This window comes from Cryptomeria japonica, chromosome 9 (genome assembly GCF_030272615.1).
Source record: "Cryptomeria japonica chromosome 9, Sugi_1.0, whole genome shotgun sequence".
Classification (NCBI taxonomy): domain Eukaryota; kingdom Viridiplantae; phylum Streptophyta; class Pinopsida; order Cupressales; family Cupressaceae; genus Cryptomeria; species Cryptomeria japonica.
In genome coordinates, this window is record NC_081413.1 from 616091801 (window position 1) to 616113817 (window position 22017).

The 22017-nt window shown below is 35.7% G+C and overlaps 2 protein-coding genes across 2 annotated transcripts in view; both read left to right on the plus strand.

The window, feature by feature from the left end:
- Positions 1-4815: 4815 nt before the first annotated feature.
- On the plus strand, positions 4816-11995 carry LOC131042829 (pentatricopeptide repeat-containing protein At3g53360, mitochondrial). Its single transcript, XM_059211836.1, has 8 exons — positions 4816-5401; positions 5570-5754; positions 8725-8861; positions 10321-10358; positions 10467-10706; positions 10975-11042; positions 11212-11295; positions 11903-11995. The coding sequence occupies exons 1-8, from the start codon at positions 4816-4818 to the stop codon at positions 11993-11995; spliced, it is 1431 nt and encodes a 476-aa protein (XP_059067819.1).
- Positions 6974-22017, plus strand: part of LOC131042830 (pentatricopeptide repeat-containing protein At4g13650-like) — a 73265-nt gene continuing 58221 nt past the window's right edge. Inside the window, exons 1-10 of the mRNA XM_059211837.1 lie at positions 6974-7108; positions 11903-12206; positions 12304-12366; positions 12457-12528; positions 12612-12725; positions 14689-14721; positions 16645-16814; positions 18260-18608; positions 18815-18956; positions 19062-19456. Coding sequence (XP_059067820.1) covers positions 12072-12206; positions 12304-12366; positions 12457-12528; positions 12612-12725; positions 14689-14721; positions 16645-16814; positions 18260-18608; positions 18815-18956; positions 19062-19456 — 1473 coding nt within the window. The 5' untranslated portion in view covers positions 6974-7108; positions 11903-12071. The remainder of the gene's footprint in view (positions 7109-11902; positions 12207-12303; positions 12367-12456; positions 12529-12611; positions 12726-14688; positions 14722-16644; positions 16815-18259; positions 18609-18814; positions 18957-19061; positions 19457-22017) is intronic.

Consider the following 22017-nt stretch of genomic DNA (forward strand, 5'->3'; position numbering starts at 1 on the left):
AACACATATCTTACTCCTTGCTTCTCATCGAAAGTCAGAAAGTTCACAAATTGTGTGAAACCCTTTCTTTGTAGCTGTGCAAATTCTGGCTTAGGGTTACCAATCTCATCCATGATGATGGCAGTATATAGTCCAGCATGTCCTCAAATCCGGTTTCCTCAATTTCATAGTGAAGGTAGGCTCAAACATCATTGACGTGCAATACATCGTGCAGAATGAAATAAAATGCTCCAATCGGGTCGTCTTCCATGGATTTGTACGGTTGTTTCTTAAATATAGGATGAGTCTTGTACTTAACCTACACCACCAATGGAGTAGCAATGGAAGATGCACATGACATTTCAAAATATCAGAAACTTATACTCAAAAAATCCCCTTCGACAAATACCTTAACCAACTGATGGATGCCCTAGATTGCTTTGTCGGATTACTTTTTCTCTTTGATCGCCTGGAAACTTTGATTGCCTTGTTCTTCAACTTGATCAGACTATTCGCAAAGTAAAGAATAATTCTTGTATTTTCCCTTTTAACTTTGAAAACCCTAATTTCACTTTGAAATAAATGCACCTCAAATATTCAACCAGATGCCCTGTTTCACTACCGGATGTCGAAATCAGCCATCTGAATTTCGGATATCAACTGAATCTCATTTCTACCATCTATAATTCATCGACTACATATCTCATCAAGGGGTACTGCAAGTTTTGCATTGGTTTGCTTCCCCCTAAGGCCAAAAGCCCTAGTTACCAGTTGAAGATCCTACACTGGATTTGTGTGCAGACCTATTGTCAGTTCTGGATTCATCCTTTCTCACCCACATCTTATCATGCTTCTCCTTGATTTCTTCTACTTTCTCTTTACCTTTCTCATATGATTTTTTCTTGTCAACCAGAGTACTACTTTTTCTTTTGTAGAATTTTGCAATGTGACTAGTTTTGTTGCATGCTCTGCAAACAACATTATTCTTCATAGGTCTGAAGTTCATCTGATTCTATCTTGTCCTGCATTGATTAGAAATATGTCCAAACATTCCACAAGCATATAATCTTCTATTCTGAAAGTTATTTATTACTTCTCTACACACATTTGACTTGTGTCCAAAGTTATTGCATATGAAACACTAACCAATAAAGGTAGGTACATTATTCATCATATTGATATTGTTCATCATTCCACTATTCTTCTTACTTCTACATTGACTCACCATATGAACAAACTTGTTGCAAGTAAAATATCTACCATTGAATTTATGGGTATTGGGATGTCTTATCAGAGGATTCTTGCTCGCCTTGTCCAGATCCGGAGGATTCACCTTTCTCAAATCCTTGGCCTCACATATCCTTTCCATGTCTCTGACTTTCCAACATCTCATCAAGCCTTGTTGAACTAGCTTTGAATTTGTCTTTTTATTCATTGGTAGTAGCAAGTTCATCCCTCAAGGTAGCAATATGTCTTTCAAGCTCTTGACCATTATTCCTTGATTGTGTCAATTCAAGCTTCAACTGATCATTCTCATAGGTAAGCCTGAAGCATTCATCAACTCTGTCCTTCAATGATTGTGCCAGATTCTCTTCATTCTTCTTTCGGTCATTAATCTCCTTAGTCAGTCTCATCACAATGGATTGCATCTCATTCTTCAAAGCAACATTCTCTATCTCAAGTTTGTTAACTTCATCATCTTTGTCCTGAAATTCCATGATCTGATCTTCTTTCTCCTTCAATTTGTCCATTAATTCCTTCCTCTTTTCTCTACAGATACTTGCTTGATCATTCAGCTCACTAATGAATTCATTGACAACATTCAGATTCTTCTTCATGGTATAGACCTCACTTCTAGCTGCATCAAGATCCTCAAGTGCCACATTGAGTTATCTTTGAAAACCATAATCCATTGAATCAATCTCCCAGATCTTCCTCAAGCGGTTAAGCTTCCTTAGAGGAACTAGGCTTTGATACCAATTGTTAGAATCGGGGATCACTGAGAGGGGGGGGGGGGTGTGAATCAATGATCTACCGGAAGTTAAAACCACAAAATTATTCTTTATCTACCGATTAATAATGCATAATAGAAAAGAACATAAACATGCAATAGAGAATACACAAATCCACAACACCAGAATTTTTACGTGGAAACCCGGAAAGGGAAAAACCATGTTGGGGATGGAACCCACAATATTCATATACTATGGCCAAGAGTACATAAATATTACATCAGTGGGGAATGCACTTGCATTCAGGCACACTGCCTAGAGATTACTGCTCAAATATAGTTGCCCGAAAGGCTACAACCTTCAGGGAAGTCTCACTGACTTGCAATTTGTTTACAATGAGAAAATACAATGAAATGAACTCTCAGTTAGCATCTGACTATGCAAGAATGAGTTCAGGTTAAGCTCCGATTCTCTGACTGTTTTCGCTCTACTGAATACTCTGTTTTTGTCTCAGTCAACTACCGATTGATCTGAAAGAAAAGTGCGCATGTGAAACTGCTCAGGATGCCATTGATGGCTTCTTACATGTCTTATAACAAAAATATCATACCCTTTGACTGGTATTCATGATTTATTTTCTCTTATTTGAAGTATAACATTCTTATATCTGCCAATAGTTACAACAAATACATCTTTACTGAGTAATAACTCTTGCATCTTTGTTTTGATACCATTGTCTTTCTATCAAAAGCTATGAAAATCACAATTTTGAAGCTATTAAGGATATTGGACTTCTTCAAAACCCTTTGTCTTCAATATATGCTGCTATGTTTAGATAGTGATGAAAGACACTGCTCTTTGTATTGTCTCAAGGCTTTTTTGACAATGAATACTACAATGAAGGTGTTTCTATGCATTCTCTAGCCCTAGAACTTCCCTTTTCTTGTTCTTTGGTTCCTTTTGGACTATAAAAAATCATCTTTCCTTTGGGACTGTGAGCTTATATTGCAACAACACTTTGTCATTGTTTTCTTCAAATCTAAAACTGCTTGTACCTTAAAGCCTTGAAGATGCTTCTCTGTACCACTGTATTATCTCAAACCTGCCTTTTTTTGGATCATCACTATCATTTTGATTGACCATATTGGCTGCGTTAAAGTTGTCATTAAATCTATCTCTTCAATGTTGTATCACTACCAAAGTTTCATCAAATTACCCATTGACATTCCTTTGCTTTAAAGTTGCATCCATGTGCTCTTTTGCTCCTTGCTTTATGAGTGAATGTTTCTCTAATGAGCGATCCACTGTTCTAATGATCTTAGGATTGCACCTTGGTATTGGGGTTGTCTAGTTGTGATTGTGTAATGAACCCCTGTAACTTCTAATCTTTTGATAGTTGCTCTTTAAATTTGAATTCTTCACTATGTCTTATAATCTCAAAGATTGAGAAGGCTGGAGCAATGATTAAGTTATAGCCCTCAATAATGGACTGCTATTGTTCTAAATCTATCATGAGAGCATTCAAACATGACTTAAATCCAACTTTTGATCTTTGATGTGACCTGGCCGCTTGATCTTTACTATTTTAATGTGGTTCTATTGAGCATTGATTTCTTATTTATACCAGTGAACTTGTTAATTCATTGTTGTGAATGATGAACCCCTTCTTAATTGGGCTACCATGAAACGAGAAAGATCCCTGCCTTTGTTAAACATTGGATTACAACATGTTGGGCTCAACCCTTGCGGGAGCCCATTTTACTCCACATGTTGTGGTATTTGATATACCAGTGATAAATATGATACATATATCTACACAACGAACAAACATTTTAGATAAAATAATGAAGTTCAAATTTTCATGGATATTGTTGATAGTTCTCTACTTTTCTTTGATGCATGAAATGAATGCATAATATGATCTAATGCCTTATGAGAGTAAATTATATGTTTGTTGATGTTACATATGAACTAATTAGGCATCTTGAGCTCTAGCACCACTTTTTTAATCTCTTGCAGACAATTTTGGGGACAACAATTCAACAATTCAACCTTGAGGTTCATCATTCAGGCAATGACGGATCGCTATTCTTTTCTTATGTTCTTCATTTTCAAATGTATAGTTTTTTTTAATGATGCACTGAATCAGTTACTCCCACGACTTGTGTGGGGCACTATACTTTTGATGTTCATGAATAAATAAAACAATTTTCTGTGCAAAGTTGTAAACTATTCTTTCTTGAAAACACTTGCATTGAATCTATTATTCATTTATTAGCATCTATTACTTGTATGAGAACTTAGCATAATCAAATATGTACTTTTAAATCTTTTAGTGTAAATGTTATCTCAACTCTACCTAACTGAACTATAAGCGAAATTTAGATAACAATAAATACAAAAATAAAAATAAAAACACAAACACAAAACAAAAAGATTATAAAAAGAATGGATCAACCCTTCTCACTAATATATATAAAAACCCTAATACATATGGATAACCCTTCTCACCAATACATATGAAAACCCTAATACATATGGATCAACCCTTCTCACCAAGATAAAAAGAGAGCTTATTAACCCTAATACATATAGATTAACCCTTCTCACCAATACAAAAAGAAAGCTTATTAACCTTAATACATATGGATAAACCCTTTAATACATGTGGAAACCCTAATACATATGGATCAACCCTTCTCACCAATACAAAAAGAAAGCTTATTAACCCTAATACATATGGATCAACCCTTCCCACCAATACAAAAAGAGAGCTTATTAACCCTAATACATATGGATCTCACCAATGCATGTGGAAACCCGATAAATTTTGTCACAGTTAATCAATGCTCCTGCAAATGTCAGTTCAATGAATTAAGAAAGAATGAATGAGCTGAGAAGGCAAACATGGAGCGGATTCCGTGTAAATGCTTCTAAGCTTACCAGTGGCATTGTCATTGTGGTATACGTAGACCGAGTAATACTGTACAACCATAAAATGCCATTGTCACGTACTAATCTCAATCTCACAGCATTATGCAGAGAGGGACAGTTGAAGGAGGCGCTGCACATTCTGCTTACTACTCACAACCCCCCTGAAGACTGCTCTACATATCTTCAATTATTGCAGACCTGCGTTCTCAAGAAGTCGCTTTCACAAGGGAAGAATGTACACTCTTTCATCGCTCACAGGCGATTTGCATTTGCTCCAAGCACAACTTTTCATAATAGGCTTATTTTCATGTATTCCAACTGCGGAAGTTTGGTGGATTGTCGTAAGGTGTTTGACCACATGAAAGAACGTGATGTCAGCTCATGGAATACGATTATTACTGCGTATAGAAGGCACGGGTATCCTAACGAGGCAGTCACTCTGTTTCACAAAATGCAACAAACAGGTTTTCAACCAGATAAGTTCACATTTGCCAACGTACTCCCAGCCTGTGCCAAAATGGGAGCTTTGGAAAAGGGTATGGAGATCCATCATAGCATAAAGGATACAGGAATTTCATCAAATGTTATAGTTGCAACTGCCCTGCTAGACATGTATGCAAAATGTGGAAGCATAGATAAGGCACGTGAACTGTTTGACCAAATACCTGAAAGAAATGTGGTCTCATGGAATGCAATGATCTCAGGATATGCACAAATTGGACTTTTTGAAAAGGCTTTAGCAATTTTCAAGCAAATGCGATTGGCATGTGTAAAGCCAAATTCCACAACCTTTATCAGCACCCTCCCTGCGTGTGCCAAAATGGGAGCTTTGCAACAGGGGATGGAAATCCATCGAAGCAGTTTGGAAGAAGGAACTTCATCAGATGTTGTAGTTGCTACTGCGCTGGTAGACATGTATGCAAAATGTGGAAGCATAGACAAAGCACGTGAACAATTTGACAAAATGCCTGAAAGAAATGTGGTGTTATGGACTGCAATGATTGGAGGATATGTAAAAAATGGTTTTGTTGAAAAGGCTTTAGAAGCTTTCAAGCAAATGCAAGCGGTAGGTATAAAGCCAAATTCCCAAACCTTTGCCAGCATCCTCCCTGCCTGTGCCGAAATAGGAGCTTTGGAACAAGGTATGGAAGTCCATCAAACCATAATGGAAGGGGACTTTTTGCCAAATCGTATACTTGCAAATGCTCTAGTAGACATGTATGTAAAATGCAGTAGCACAGACAAGGCACGCAAATTGTTTGACGGAATGCCTCAAAGAGATATTATTTCATGGAGTGTCATGATCGCAGGATATGCACAAAATGGATTTGTGGAAAAGGCTTTAGAAACTTTCAAGCAAATGCAACAGGCAGATGTAATGTCAGACACCACAACCTTGGCTAGCATCCTCCCTGCCTGTGCCAAAATGGTATTTTTGAAACAGGGTATAGGCATCCATCAAAGCATAATGGATAGAGGAATTTCATTAAATGTCGTCGTTGCAACTGCCATGGTACAAATGTACAAAAAATGTGGAAGAATAGACAAGGCACGTAAAGTGTTTGACAAAATGCCTCAAAATGATGTCATCTCATGGACTAAAATTATTGCAGGATATGCACAAAACGGATTTGCTGAAAAGGCTTTAGAAACTTTCAAGCAAATGCAATTGGCAGGTGTTAAGCCAAACTCCACAACCTTTGCCACTCTCCTCCCTGCCTGTACCAAAATGGAGCTTTGGAACAGGGTATGGACATCCATGAAAGCATAAAGCATAGAGGAATTTCATCAAATATTGTAGTTGCAACTGCCCTGGTAGACATGTATGCAAAATGTGGAAGCATAGACAAGGCACGTGAAGTGTTTGATGGAATGCCCCAAAGAGTTATAATCACATGGAATGCAATGATTGCAGGATATGCACAAAATGGATTTTGTAAGGATGCTCTTAAAATCTTCGAATTAATGAAGCACACTGGAACATATCCTGATATTATAAGTTTTTCTTGTGTTCTATGTGCATGCAGCTAAGCAGGTTTAGTGGATGATGACTGTACATACTTCAGTCACATGAGTAACCATTATTGCATTACACCTACAGTTGATCATTATGTGTGTATGGTTGACCTTCTTACCTGTGCTGGCTATCTGGAGGGCACCCTAAACTTTATCATTAAGATGCCAGTTAAACCTGTGGTGGTTGTGTGGATGTGTTTTCTTGGTGGCTGCAGCTCACATATGATGTAATATCCCGTTATTTGGTTACTTATGAGATAGGGACAAGTATCTAATTGTGAAGAATTTCTTACTGGGATGATCTTTTCAAATGATATGAATTATGAAATATACTGATTTTTATGCTATTTCTGATATACAATTATCAATATGTACAAATATTTGGTAATTAGAATATATAGATTACTGGCTGTCTCAGAAGAAAATATGTATAAACAAGCAAAGGAATCTTCAATGTTTAAGTATATATAGATGATAATCTGCAATATCTAGATACTGCTGTATCTGATTTAGGACTTGGAATGTATGTGAATAGAGGTCTGTTACTCGTTGTGACTTGCAGATGATGAGTGACCTTGTTCTCTCTGATATGCTGATGATGATCATGCAATGTTCATCCTTGAAACAGCTGCTATGTCTGATCCACTGATAATAATATCCAGGTTGTAGATATCAGTATCACCCTTATGGTGATATGTTGTTCCGGATGTATACTTATGTGCTTGCAACTTAAGATCATGCTATCTCTGATTTATTTGTGTGTTCCTTATGCAATTGAAATGCCAAAGGCAACTGCTCTTTAGATGAGCGAATCCAAAATGGATAAAAGAATAAAAGATAATCGAATCCCCTGAATTGAGAGATTGTGAATGCCCTCTTATACCATGCGCTTAGGATGAGAAGTCACTTGATTAAGACATGCCCCATGTCTCTTTGTGATCGCCTTCCTTCATAGAACTTACTAATCATACTACTTCCTTATAATTGCGTCCTTCATTATTATTAATCTCAAACTAGTGATCGATGGTGTTTTGGTTGTCATCGTGTCTCTTCATTGAGATTAGTCTCTACCCAGAGATTGCTTATCATTAGTGGACATCGTGTAACTTTAATCATAATCATTAATCGACATTTACCTTTGCCTTAGTCGAGATCATTATAATTCCGATTATGGCATTATGAGATGGTTGACTATCGTTTAGATATGGTCACCCTGACAGCATTTGGTAAACTTGGCACCAACAGATTTAAGGTTGTCGGCATTCACTGTGTTTTCATGATCTAATCTGTTCTTCATCGAGCTATTACAGTGGGGTGCATGTGACTCCTTTCACCCTTATACGACAATATCTATTTGGTCGATCTTCTTAAATAGTGTCAAATGGAGTGGATACGATATGAGCAAGGTTGGAGAAGAGTTTTTTGTACGATTACTTGTGTATTTGTAATGACCCCTTATTGATTGTTATTAATATATGTTTGATGTCTTTCACTGACTTAAATAAATCACATTTGAAATGCCGGCTCTATTGTTACACCTACGTCACCCAAGTGCCAAGTCGATTAGCATGGCTGAATGGTATCAACAACAGATGGGTACTGCCTAATAAATGAGAGGGTTGTTGTTACAGAGATAATCGCTGTATGTGTTGTATGACCCATGGCTACTTTGTATTTGCCTTATTGTCGTTCTCTATGATGTCCATGTTTATGTGCATTATCGATGTTGCTCTTCATTCAAAATGTATCACTGCTCTTTCCTTGTCTTTGTAATTGTTTATTCATGTCTTCTATTATCTATAAAGATAATACAAGGAGCTTTTTTAAAATTGTTTGGCTTTAGAGATTTAGCATTGGGATGGAGACATCAGATATGAATACAGGCTTAGGAGTATTTACAGCGACACTGCTTTCTGCTTTGGATCCTATAAATGTTGCAACTTATGTTCTTCTCTCAAACATCTATGCAGAATTGGGCAGGTGGGATGAGGTTCAAATGGTAGGGAGATTGATGAAAGATAGAGGAATTAGAAAGCTCCCTGGATATAGTTGGATTGAAGGCAATAAAATGGTACATGCATTTTGTGTAGGAGACAGGTCACATCCATAGACACGGGAGATCTATGCAAAGTTGCAGGAGTTGACTTGTGAGATGAAAGCAGCTGGGTATTTTCCAGACTCAAGGTATTCACTTAGTAATGTGGAAGAGGAGGAAAATATTTATTTCTCAGTTCTCACCCACCATAGTGAAAAGCTGGCAATTTCATTTGTTTTGTTAAATACACCCCAGGAACAACTATTAGAGTTGTTAAGAACCTTCGAGTATGTGCTGATTGCCACACGGCAATGAAATTGATCTCAAAAGTTGTTTCAAGGGAAATTGTTGTGAGTAATGTGAACGGTTTCCATCTTCTTGCGGTGACTATTGGTGATATGAAATGAAGCAATCTGAAGAATAGGCTTGCACTACAATAATGTGCACCGTGTCTGATCTACAGTGATCAGGAAGGGACAAGGTTTTACTTTCAGCTTCTAGAAGGTTGGTTTTTTGTTCGTTTTATTTTCAGACTATAGAGTTTTTGTTTTGTTTTGAGTATTTGGCTAATCTATACCATGCTGGTTGTTTCACAAAATTATATGCACAGAGTGCAATGTAGATCACTGCTTATATGCACTGTTGGGTATTGGTCCAAGATCTGTCTTATGATGATATGGGTGTTCAATAAATTGTATTCAGAAATCTGCATATGTATGAAATGAAAAGGTGGAGGAAGAGATAGAGAATGGAGAAAAAGGTAAGGAACACTTCAGGCAAATGGAAAGATGTTTGACAAACAGAATTGTGACAGGAGGGCTTACAATCAACTTTTGCTATTTATTATAATTCTTTTGTTTGGATTAATTGTATTCTCTTTTTCTTATGTCAGGTAAACCATCTGAGATTGAATTACACATTTCAGATTAGATATGTAATTTTATACAAGTGCACATAGATTTTGTCTCATTTATGATTATATATTTCTAATGTTGCTTCACATCTCTTTGCTTTGTGAAATAGCTTATAGATTTGTATTTCACAAATAGTTTTTAATTTAATTTGATTTCAATCTTTTTGGTTTTAACCAGAAATAATCTATTGTGATTTATATAGGAGGAAGTAAAAAAATTACAATTGTGTTTATGTTGTAAATAGAAGAATGCATGACATATGAAAAGCTTTCATAATGAGGTTTACAGATTGATGTTAGAGAAAAGAGAGTAACATTTGTCTCTGTGAAATAAAAGTAACAATTGCACCTTGGTGTGCAATGGGTATGCTGAATACAATAGCATCAGACAAAACAAAAAAGGGGAAATAGAAGAAATAGCAAAAAGTCAATTTGATAAACTGACCAAATGTGGCAAGATTTTCTGTATCATGGTTATATCTGTGAAACAGATGCATGCATTCCACGTTGGGAGCTGCATGTCTGCCAGGTTTCTTGTTTTGTATCTACAATGCATGCAACTTAGTTTTCAGATGTAAATGATATAAATTAGGATTTTATTGCAGTGGTTTTAATCTTGATTACAACTACTGCACAGGATTGCTTTCAATCATGGGAGACGTTGAACTGACTGAAAATTATCATCTTTGGCTAAGTGGTCGTACCAGGCATTGCTGGATGGGAGCAGTATCTAGCATATTTAGTGCTATAGCTGATATTGAGATAGGTATAGATTTGGAGGATGCCTTTGAAGCTTACAGGGAGACACGAGATGTGCTGAAGTTTGTGGACCATCCATACAAGATGGTTGTGAACCCCCTCAATATCTTCTTTTACGGTAGGGAATACGAAATTGAAATGGATTTGATGGAGGTAAAGTTGAAACATGTCTTGGTCACATCTCTTGAAAAAAAAGAGAGAGAAAGTAGAGCGGTAGCTTACAACAAAAGAGCGGGCGAGAGTAGATAAGTTGGTTATAAAACTTAACAGGCTAGGTCAGGAAATGTTTAGTACTCCCTTCATCAGAGCTGAGGAATGTTCTTATCACAACCTAAAGGAATTGGGTGAAATTCTCTGCACATTGGTGGTCTGTGTAATTGTTTCAGGTCTGCTAGAAGCTTCGGATGTGCTAGTGAAACGTGCAAAGCACTTCGTGTTTCTTTTCAGGAAGAAGGTTCTCTGAGGAGATCAAACACGCTAATTTGCACACAGAAGTCTCTGCTGTACATTCTTTGATTTAATTTTTCTGAACACAAAAATCTTTGCCGTATCAATTAGAAATATGGCAGTTGCTGATTTGATTTGTTTGACCATAATTCATTCATTCATTCATCATTCTACAGTGCGATGATAATGGAGGGCTACGATCACTGCAATCGTCTTGCATTTTCTACCGGATGATATCAGCGATGGATGGAAAATCTGAGGTTGTCCATCTCAGATAGGAGATGCCTTCGGCATAATCATAGTTTATATTGCATTGTAATCACAAATCCATGGTATGACAAAATTGTACATGTTGAGATTTATCAGTTTTTATAAACTGATATTAATGAGACAAGGGTTTGAAGCTGGGGAGAAAGCTAGATATCGTAAGTGTTTGGAGTCACAATAGGTTTAGAACAAGAGGAATTCAAAAGCATCAAGCTATAAGAATTTCAAAGAAACACAATGGGAGATACTCATAGGATTAAAAATAATAGTACAATTATATCTATAATATGGTTAAACTCTAACTATTTTATTCCATTCTCATCCTGCCCCTCTTCTAAGGCCTTAGGTGAAGTTTGGTTTCAAATTGTGTTGATAGATTGTTAGGCTTTGTTGTTAGTTCCTGCCCGCAGGGACTATAGCGGAGGCCTCTTTCATTAACTAGTGATTAATGTGATGGCACTGAACCAATCAAAAATGATTGTTGTAAACTATTTTTGCATTTGCTAATGCTCAATAACGGTGAACTTGCGTATTAGTTAAGAAAAATATTCTTAACAAATTTTGTGGCGTTTAACTATTGGTATTGTTGGCGGTTTGCAGGGGTTCGCGCAGTTCTCAACGAGAGAGAACGCACAGCTCCAGAGACAGGTGCAGGGCCACCAAAATGGAAATTTGACAGAGCGCAGTCGGTAGAAAAACATGGCCAACAAAAAAAGGGCCTGCGGAGTGAGAGCAACATTTGGCAAAATCATAGGACAGATTGCAGAGTATGGAGCTAGGAAGGACTCTTGGCGAGGGGAAATTCGCAAAGGTTAAACTCGCCATTGACGTGGAAACAGGACAGAGCTATGCCGTGAAAATCTTGGACAAGGAAAAGGTTTCCCGGTGCAAAATTGTGAATCATGTAAGGAAATGCAAAACATATAAAGCTTTGATTTGGAACAATTGCAGTATTTTTATGTACTGATTTGATGTGCAAGATTTCTTTCTTCTGTTTGTAGATTAAAAGGGAAATATGCATGCTGAAGCTCATTAAACATTCTAATGTCATGAGATTATACGAGGTATTTGCTTGTGCAGGCATTATGATAATAATCTTCTAAGGCAGTTTTTAACAGATATTTAATATGATTACTGATGTCAATCTCTGACAGATTTTGGCGAGCAGGAAGAAGATATATATTGTTCTCGAGTTTGTTACCGGGGGAAATTTGCTTGACAAAATTGTGAGTGCAATGAAGCTATCTTGTGAAGCTTTTCCTTTTTCAATTTAGTGCTCTGGTTTTTCACACATAAATGTTATCTTTAGATTGAGGCGAGTAACGGAGAACTCCATGAAAACGTAGCGAGAAAGTATTTCCAGCAGCTAATTGATGCCGTCGGATATTGCCACAGCAGGGGTGTCTACCACAGGGATTTGAAGGTGAGATGTCTGAAAACGGCGCAATTTGTATTTGTTTGTAGGGTTCTGGAAAAATAATCTTAAATAATAAACGGAAAAAATGATTTTTCAGCCGGAAAATGGCAGTTGTGTCTGTTTTTGTTTAATTACATTGTTGTTTCTTATTAAGTACATATGTTTGTGCTTGTTGATCTTGGGTTATGTTTATTTGTAATAGTTGCATCTTTGATCTATGTATATCTAAAGTAGTTGAATGCTAAGTAAATCCTTAAGTGTTGTGCACTAGGATCTACAATGTGCCACTGTAATTATTGCTTGCAATGGTGATGTCAATGTGAAAATGCTGCAAGCATTGGAGATTTAGCTACTCATTTTCCATCAATTGACTCCTCTTCTTTATCTTCAACTTGTTCCTTTGGCTTTTGAGTGGATGAAATGTACAGGTTTCCTTCCTTAGGGCCTAGATCTTCCTATTCCTTTTTCTAGGTTTTCATGACCTTTTTCTAGATTGTACTTGATATTCATCAGCTCTTTTTGACCCTGGATTTCATATAGAACCCTCTTCTTTGTTGCTTCAGCGTGCCCTAGAATACCTTCCAAATTCTGTATGCACGCCGAACAGGGGATTTGCAACTACAACACTCGATAAAATTTGCTTCAGTGTGAAAAAACCAATAGACTAGCATTGAAAGTTGAACACCCATTAATTCTAAATAATACAATAAAACCAAGAAAAAACTGATAAATCTTGTTTCTAGCAAAAGGATTGCCATTGCAAAATCTCAACATGCTCTGCAGGGATGAAGATTTTGGAGAACAAGTCCAACACACACAGCTCAGCATTAAAAATAAGGCAGTAAAGCCACTCTTAGGTTGTTCTACTATTCCACATACCAAAATTGAAGAATAAAACTGTAATTCTCAGATCAACACTTTGAATCGCCCCAAAATATAAGCTCACAAAAAACGTGCTAGAAAATATTTAAGGAAGGATACCTTTTTAGAAGATTAGGAATCTTGATAATTGCTCATAAAAGACTTGCTACTAGAATTTTTTTAAGGAACCGTACTTTTTTAGAAGATTGAAAATCTTGATAATTCTTTTCCAGAACAGATGTTCAATTTTGTAAAGTTTGGTTTATAACCTAATAAGAAATTATTTCCAAGTTCTTTAAGATATTATATGGATCCTGCAAAAAGCTGGAAAAAAAATTACTTTTACAGAAACTGAAGAAAATCTTTAATTTCGCAAACAATTTTTAAAATATCCAGTTTAAAAATATTAAGCCAATAATATAAATATGAGTGTAGGATTACCACAAATACACATGCGAGATTTTTCTTTTTTTCAAGTTTCTTGCTATATGTATTGATGGAAAGGATTTTCATAGAATTTGATGTTATAATCTGTATAGATGAAAGTTATGTTAGAAAGTGACCCATTTTAGTACATATTGCTAATTTGTTAGCTCTTTTTCCTGTTTTACGGTACAAAATTTGAGATGTCAAAGCCAGTTTACAACTATGTTTTTCATGCTTAGGAAGAAATCGCTAAACATCTAGACATTTTTCCATTCCAATTCTTTATGCTTCGATCAATGTCAATATCTTGTTCCAAAGCTCTCGTTTTGCATAGACAAAAAGAACATTGAGAAAGGTTTTGCAGTCTGAATCTACATCTGCCAATTGCATTTGCATGAAAGTTTTTAAACTCCTTTCAGAAAATGCAATTTGTGTCCATCCTGCAATCAAATGATAGGATGGCTAGATCATTACACAAATTGTCATATAATTGCATAAATGGAGACTTGAAGTTGTTAATATATATTTTTTAAAATACTGTAAGAGTTTGAGGATCCAACTTCAATCATCTCAATTCATTCTAGATGGACATAAATGTTGGGGATAGAGTAGAGCAGGCAAGGATTAAATCTAATCACCTTCTATCTCATACAGTCTAGATTCTTACACGGTTTATTACTAGATTTTCTCTTTGCAGGAATATATAACAATAATGGCTACTTGAAGGTGTCCAGCAATGGACGTTTGAATCAAATGACAACAGCGGTATGTTTAAAAATTATCTGTTCAAGAGCACTAATCATATTAGAACTTATTATGTCACATTAAGAACCTATATTAACATGCCTTTTATGTTTCTATGTTTCTAATGGCATAAAGATTGAGCGTTTTATTGAATTATGTTATGTTGTAATGAGAAGCCATGGAAAAATGTAGCAATTTTACTGTCTAAGTGAATAGATTTGTGATATGCTGACCATAGCATGGTATTTGAATTTGACTCTGGTGATTCCAGAGCTTGATAATACATCATTTTGGGCTGATCCCAGGTTTGTACAGGTGCAGGTCTAGACTATTTGGTAGTGATTTAGAACTGTTAAATATTGATTGCACTTAATTTATTTTAGTTGCCGTGCAAAGGCAATGTCACCACACTTCCTGGGTCAATGATACATCTGCAAATGCTGCTGCCCATGTGTTCTCTTGGCAAATCCATGAATTAATATATTTTTGCACTAGTAAATTCGTTTTGTAGGTCAACTTTTGACTTAGGTGTCTTTACCAAGGGTATCTCATCTGTAAAGCTACCTAGGACTTCTATCTCTCATTTTCATTGTGGTATGGCATATAAAAGCCTGACGATTTACCACTAAAACTCATCCCACCCATCAACTCATGAATCAGGATCATTATTAATATATATTGTGTTTTCACATTATATTTGTAGAAGCTGCTATTTTTAACCACAGACACCTACTTGCAAGAATGGTGAGGAGGACAATATAATTGTCAAGCATGTTTTCAAGAGTCTTTCCAATCCTTTTTATGTTTCTTGTGACAATTTTTGGCGTATTACCTTTCTGTTGATATTATGCTAGTTCTGCAAATTAATCCAGGAGCCTAATGAAACAGAGGTTCTACACTAATTTGATTTGATCTGTTGTTTTTGTAAATTTTCTTTAATCTTTTCATGACTTCCCTTTATCACAGTTTGACATTTTGTTAAGTAGTATTTACTATTTTCTTAAAGTAGATTATCCTGCGTTTTTGGAAATTTGCTGACAGGCATAGTTCTCTTGCATTAGATGCATAAAATCTCTCTCTCTCTCTCTCTCTCTCTCTCTCTCTCTATTTTTGTTCTCTATTGCTGGTGCTGACTTGGATGTTGTACATTGATATTGTATGGGGCCTAAAACAGGACTGACCCATGGCCCTCTAACAAAGACATGATCAATAATGTGCTATAAGTGCTTTATTTGAACTTAGAGATTGAACTCTTAAGCACTCTTGGGAATCACGTAAACAAATTTTACGTATGGGCTTAAACATTATAAATACTGTTATATTGGTTGCAATTCTTGATTTGTTAGAATGTAAATTGAAATTGAAGATACCAAGATTTTTAGCCTTGTTGTAAACAAGATCGTATTTGAAGTGGTGGCTGTGTGCTACCTCTAGTCATATCACTGTATATAGAGACATCAAATGGTTAAACTTGATTGATTTGAAAAGTAGTCGCCTATTGATGTGAGCAAGGTTATTTATCCTTATAATTTATAAATATGACTAAGAACTTTATAGCTTTGTTGTCTATTTGATGAGGTTACTTTTTTGTGTTTTAGCTTTCTGTACCTTATTGTAAGCTGCGTTTGTTTTGGAAGTTAATTTTTTTGTTGTTTCTTCCTGTTACTTATTCTTTTGGTGTTTGTGTGTGCAGATTTTAATAACTTAGCATATTGTGTACACTGTAATAGAATTAAGGTGGGGAATTGGCTGAGCATTAAGTATGTCAGGGAAAGAAAACATCAAACCTATGATCCCCCAACAGCCCCAAGCATTGGAGCCAATGCCCTTCACAATGATCAAGCAAGAAAAGAGTCCTGTTGTGCAGAATTATAGTGTTTTATACAATGTGCAGATTGAAACTGAAGATGATGCTATGCATTCCAAATGGCATGATTCACCCATGGAGCTCCTTGTGCGCATTCTTGTCCTTGCGGATGACCGCTCTATCATTGTTGCCTCAGGTGTATGCACTGGCTGGAGAGATGCAATCTGTGTTGGTGTTCAAGATCTTTCACTTTCATGGTGAGAATTTGATGTTTGCTTTTTTATAGTAACCAAGCCAATTAAAATTGATTCTATCTTTTTCACTGTTGAGGAAATTTACAGTACTGGGGCCATGGAAGGTCCCCTCACCAAGGAAAAAAGCAATCATAATAGTCGATAAAATAAATTAGAAGGATCTCTAAGTATGATTGAACAATTTAGCTTGAGTACAAGAATAGATATGGTGGTCTAAATGATTAACAAGAAACAAGAGAAGTAATGCCTCCTAAGGGTTTTGAAATTATCCTCTTCAAACAAGCTGTCTGATTGAGAAAGATATGCTTCTTCTGATTATGACAGTGTACTTAAATTTTGTTTCTCTATTCTGAGGTCATGAACAATACTCCATTTTGTCTATACTAAATTTTTAGATTCTATTCCATACCCCTTCCATGTGTTCCACGAGTTATATCCCTTTTTAATCCACATCATGAAAAATATCAGATATCCTCTGTAGCAGTTCTGGAAACGAGGTGGTGATTATGTTTCATGCCCATGTGACTGCCTTGGACATTTTTTAATAAATGATGCCAGCTACTTGGGTTAAGCTACCTGCAGTTTTGCAAATTTACTTTGTTTCTTACCCAAGGTTGCCTTTTTTTGGCTTTTTGTAGTTTTGTGGTTGCTATATATATACTGATATGTGAGCAGTGGTAGTGAATCTTAACATTTCAGCATCAATTTTTTTGGTATGATTGAACATCATTCTAAGACATTTTAGCTCTCTGAGGCATCATTAGTAGGCAGTTTTATGGCTTGCCGTGTTAGTATGGACCTTAATGTCCTTAAAGGTCATTCCTTGTAGTAAAGTAGTCATTTTTGTAAATCCTGCTGGAATCCTTACATTTTTCCATAAATTAGGACCTCAAGATTGGTGTCTTGATCTTCATCAGGTTAAAAAAATTGTGCAAAGGTGCATTTGTAAATTCAGCTAGTGGTGTGTGTCCTTCGCTTATATGTTGAAATGTCATTCTTGGAATATATATTTATTAATATGTTGAAATGTCATTCTTGGAATATATATTTATTATTAATGGTGTGTGAATGATATAACCAGAATATCATTTTGTTGTCTTTCAAGCTGTTTGTTTGCCTCCAGTTTACGTTAAAAGTCTTTACATTAAATTTTGCTCTTCAAATTGTAATTATAGTGGACGTTACAAATTATAATCACCTGAAGCTAACGTCTATCATCTACAGATTAAATGTTGGCTTAACTTAAAAGAGGGAGATTCTAGTTGATTTTTCCTAAAGAGCTTTTCCTTTTTCACCAAAGGTTTTTCTATTGAAATGTCCTCATAGTAGGTCTTATGTGCACCATATATAATTTTTTCAGTCTATTCCTACTCAAAAGGTGTTTAAGTGGGGGTTCATCACGAGTGTTTTTATGTCAAGTGCAGTGACTATATCTTTTTGCAATGTAGGTGTAAGCGGAACATGAGCAACTTGGTTCTGTCAGCTGTTCCTAGGTTCAACTGTTTGCAATCTCTTAATTTATGCCAGAATCAACACCAACTCAATGAACAAGCAGTAGAAATAGTGGCAAAGCATTGCCATGATTTGCGTGCTATAGATCTTTCAAACAACACACAACTGACAGATAAATCTCTAGAGGCATTGGCACGTGGTTGTAGTCTACTAGAAAAGCTTAACATAAGTGGATGTTCTGGAGTCAGCGATCATGCACTTATCTTTCTATCAGAGCAGTGCAACAAATTGAGGCCTCTAAATTTGTGTGGCTGCGTTAGAGCTGCATTTGACAGAGCTTTACTGGTAGGTCTATTAGCAAGTGTGGCAGATTTTATTTGTTTCTTGGAAATCAAAGGGTTCTGTAATGGAATTTTTCGACTTTCAAGATGGTATGGGAAGCAAGTTTATTCTTCATTACTAATTTAGTAGGCCAATTAGGATCAATTGTAATCCAAAAGCTCCAACTTGTGCTTGGTATCTAACATTTGCATATACGTTGTGATTCCCAGGCACTGGCTCATAATTGCTGCCACTTGCAATCTTTGAATCTGGGTTGGTGTGAGATGGTTACTGATGTTGGTGTTACAGGATTGGCACAATGTTGCCCTGAGTTAAGAGCTCTAGACCTGTGTGGTTGTGTGTTAATAACAGGTATAAAAATGAAAGTTAGCATATGTACTGCAAAAACTTTCGTTCAATTTAATAACAGAACATGAAATTTGTGCTCATTTATTTATTTATTTTTACATGGTGCAGATCAAAGAGTTATTGCATTGGCTGGAAATTGCCATGACTTAAGATCATTGGGACTGTATTACTGCCAAAACATCACAGATACTGCCATGTACTCACTAGTAAATAATGGTATATATAGATCAAACAAACAAAATCCCAAACACAAGAGTGGCAATAATAAATTCAACACTGAGCCAGTATATCAGGCAATTGTAGCCCAGGGCTCTCCAAGATGTGGGCTTGGTGGCAGTGCAGGAAGTTGCAGCAGTAATGATCGCACTGCAGCTACAAGTTGTGATTACATGGAATCTATTTTGAATGACCAAGAAGAACATGGTCTAGGGCATTTAAACATTAGCCAGTGTAAATCATTATCTGAACATAGTCTCAACAATGAAAACAAAACGAAATTTGTGGTTTGAACTTTGTCATTCACAAAAAATTCATATTATTCGTTGAATCCACAAAGAAACAATGATTTAAGTACCTAACAACCCTTGTTTTGGAAAGCTCCTTTGAAGGAGTAAAGAAGAGAAATGCATGGATCATGTACATTTTCTTTAAAAGAAAAGAAGGAAATCAGTTATATACCAATGTTCAACTCTTACAAGCGGAAAACTTGTTTTATCAAGAAAATAAAAAAAAAACACCTTTTCAACATTTTCTTTAGTTATCTTAAGTCCCATTTCTGTTTCCATCACTTGTTTTACTGCAAATTTATTAACACTGTACTAGTTTTGTCTTCAAAATGTATAGCTAGTATAGTTGCTAGCATAGTTAATAGTTAATAGTTAATAGTTTGGTCGCTCCCGCTACCACTATGTTTGGCCGCTCCCACCCCGCGCGATAGGCGATTACTATTCCCTCCCATCCCATGGTGATTGAGTAGATATTTGCCATCTTCCCCATTGATTCTGATAGTTGCATTTATAAAATAAAAATCTTTTTGATCTTCCTACTACTGCACCACACCAAACAACTACACTTCCTGCCATTGCTCGGCAGGAACTTCGCTGCTTGCAGCTCTTGTTGGTTTTAGATTCTTTTCAAAACCAGCCCCCAGTTCTTTGCTCCTGTCCTTGCTCTCCTCTTTAATTTTGTTTTGTCTCATTTTGTAGGACCAGTTTTGATCACCTATTGGTCTGTTCTGTTTTTGGCTTTGAGCCTTGTTTTATTTCCTTGTTGATCTTGTTATAAAAGGTTGTGGGGTGCTTTCAAAACCCATCTCTGGTTCATAAATCCAGTCAAAAACGTTTGTCTTAATTAAAAAAAATGGAAGTAAAGGTTAAGATACATTTTGCTTGCATCAAGAAGTCCTGTGTGTGTGTGTGGACTAGTATTTAACTAAATTTTCACATATTGAGTTTTATTCGCCCACTTTTCCCGCATACACATTTGATAAGAGGAATTGAACAATTTTGGGTATAAAAATGGAAGTAAAGGTTAAGTTACATTTGATAAGAGGAATTGAACAATTTTGGATTAATTGCATATCTAGCAAAGGTTGGTGGAGACTAAATTCCCTATGCCACATCTAAGGTTTATTTATTATTGTTAATTGCAACTACATTAAAAATCTTAGATTTTTGTACTTGTTTCATGTCAAAGTTTTATAACATCCAATTCATTATGTTCAAAGACTTGTAGATCATATGGCTAACAATTTTTGTTTAGTCAATTTTAAAATGTTGAGTGTTATCATAGACCTAGATGATTGTATACAATGTAGGTAGGAAATAATAGTTTTGAAATAATATAGAATGATGAACTTTAATTCTTCATCTCAAGTAAATACATTTGACAACTTTATGGTTATGAAAACATATATTTTTGAAGTATTTTAGCTCTTTATAATGAGTGATTTAGTTTTTATGATAGGAGACTTGTTATGAAGTCCCTTTTATTTTCATAAAAGCTAAATCACTTCGTAACTATCATAAATAGTATTACACCTAAGATCTAAGATACATCCAAAATCATAAATGATTTTTTTTTATATATACGTTATAATTGTATGGAACATTTGAATGCCTAGACATCAAAGAAGGCTATTTGTGTTGCCTCTCATTCTCTGATATATGATAAAGAAACATCCATTTCTAGTTCACTTGAACTTCGTGCATTACTAATCTATCTAACAACTAAAAGATAGAGATAAAGGGGCCATTTTTGTAAGATTGACAAAAAATTTGAAGCTTGAAAAGAAGAAACAATTGGCCATAAATGCATTACAAAAGCATCACAATGTTGTCAAATGTTGGTTTGACAAATGTTCCACAATGCAAAGTTCCAATATGGGCGTCATGGTCCCCAAGTGAAACAAAGATAGAGAAAAGTCTTGTCATCACAATAAGTTTGATACATTGTGGAATGATCATTACTTTATTCATCATACAAATAGGAAAACTCTTTTGAGCTCTCTCCTCTAAACAGACACGGGCATCAAATCCTAGTCATTGGGATGCATCACAAGCCCCACAATTGAGTTTTGTGTAAGAGTATCATGTATATATGTATCATTTTTCTTGTTTCCAATTTATGGTGGAGTATGTACATAGTTTTTGTGTGTTCAAATCCTTCAAATTCGTTTTAGATTTGATTCATCATGTGTGGGCTTGATTCCTTTGCTCTCTCATTTGTGTTGTTGAAGCTAGTCCGAATAACCATTGACATTTTCAACGTGAAGCTCCTTTTTTCATCCAACCATGGGTTAGCAATTAGGGGACATTAGATTTTGAGATGATATTTTATATTATGAAGATTAACTGGGAAAACTCTCAAAAGGAAAGTAAGGTCTATCAATCATAAATCTCAAACTAAATGAATAGTCCACTCAACTTTCAAATGTTGTCAAGCCCTCTTTGAATAAAAGACTTGTGGCAATTGTTGGATTATAAGTTTAGCTTCATCATTGGCCGTCAAATCTTCTAGAAGCTAAAAGTTCAGTTCAAAGGGATTTTAGTGACACTAGTTAAAG

Excerpts from the sequence above, each read along its gene's own strand:
- LOC131042829 (XM_059211836.1), top strand. The coding sequence starts at position 4,816 with ATGAATGAGCTGAGAAGGCAAACATGGAGCGGATTCCGTGTAAATGCT. Across the intron at positions 10,707-10,974 it reads CCTCAATATCTTCTTTTACG|GTCTGCTAGAAGCTTCGGAT; the intron begins GTAGGGAATACG and ends TAATTGTTTCAG. Across the intron at positions 11,043-11,211 it reads TGTTTCTTTTCAGGAAGAAG|TGCGATGATAATGGAGGGCT; the intron begins GTTCTCTGAGGA and ends ATCATTCTACAG.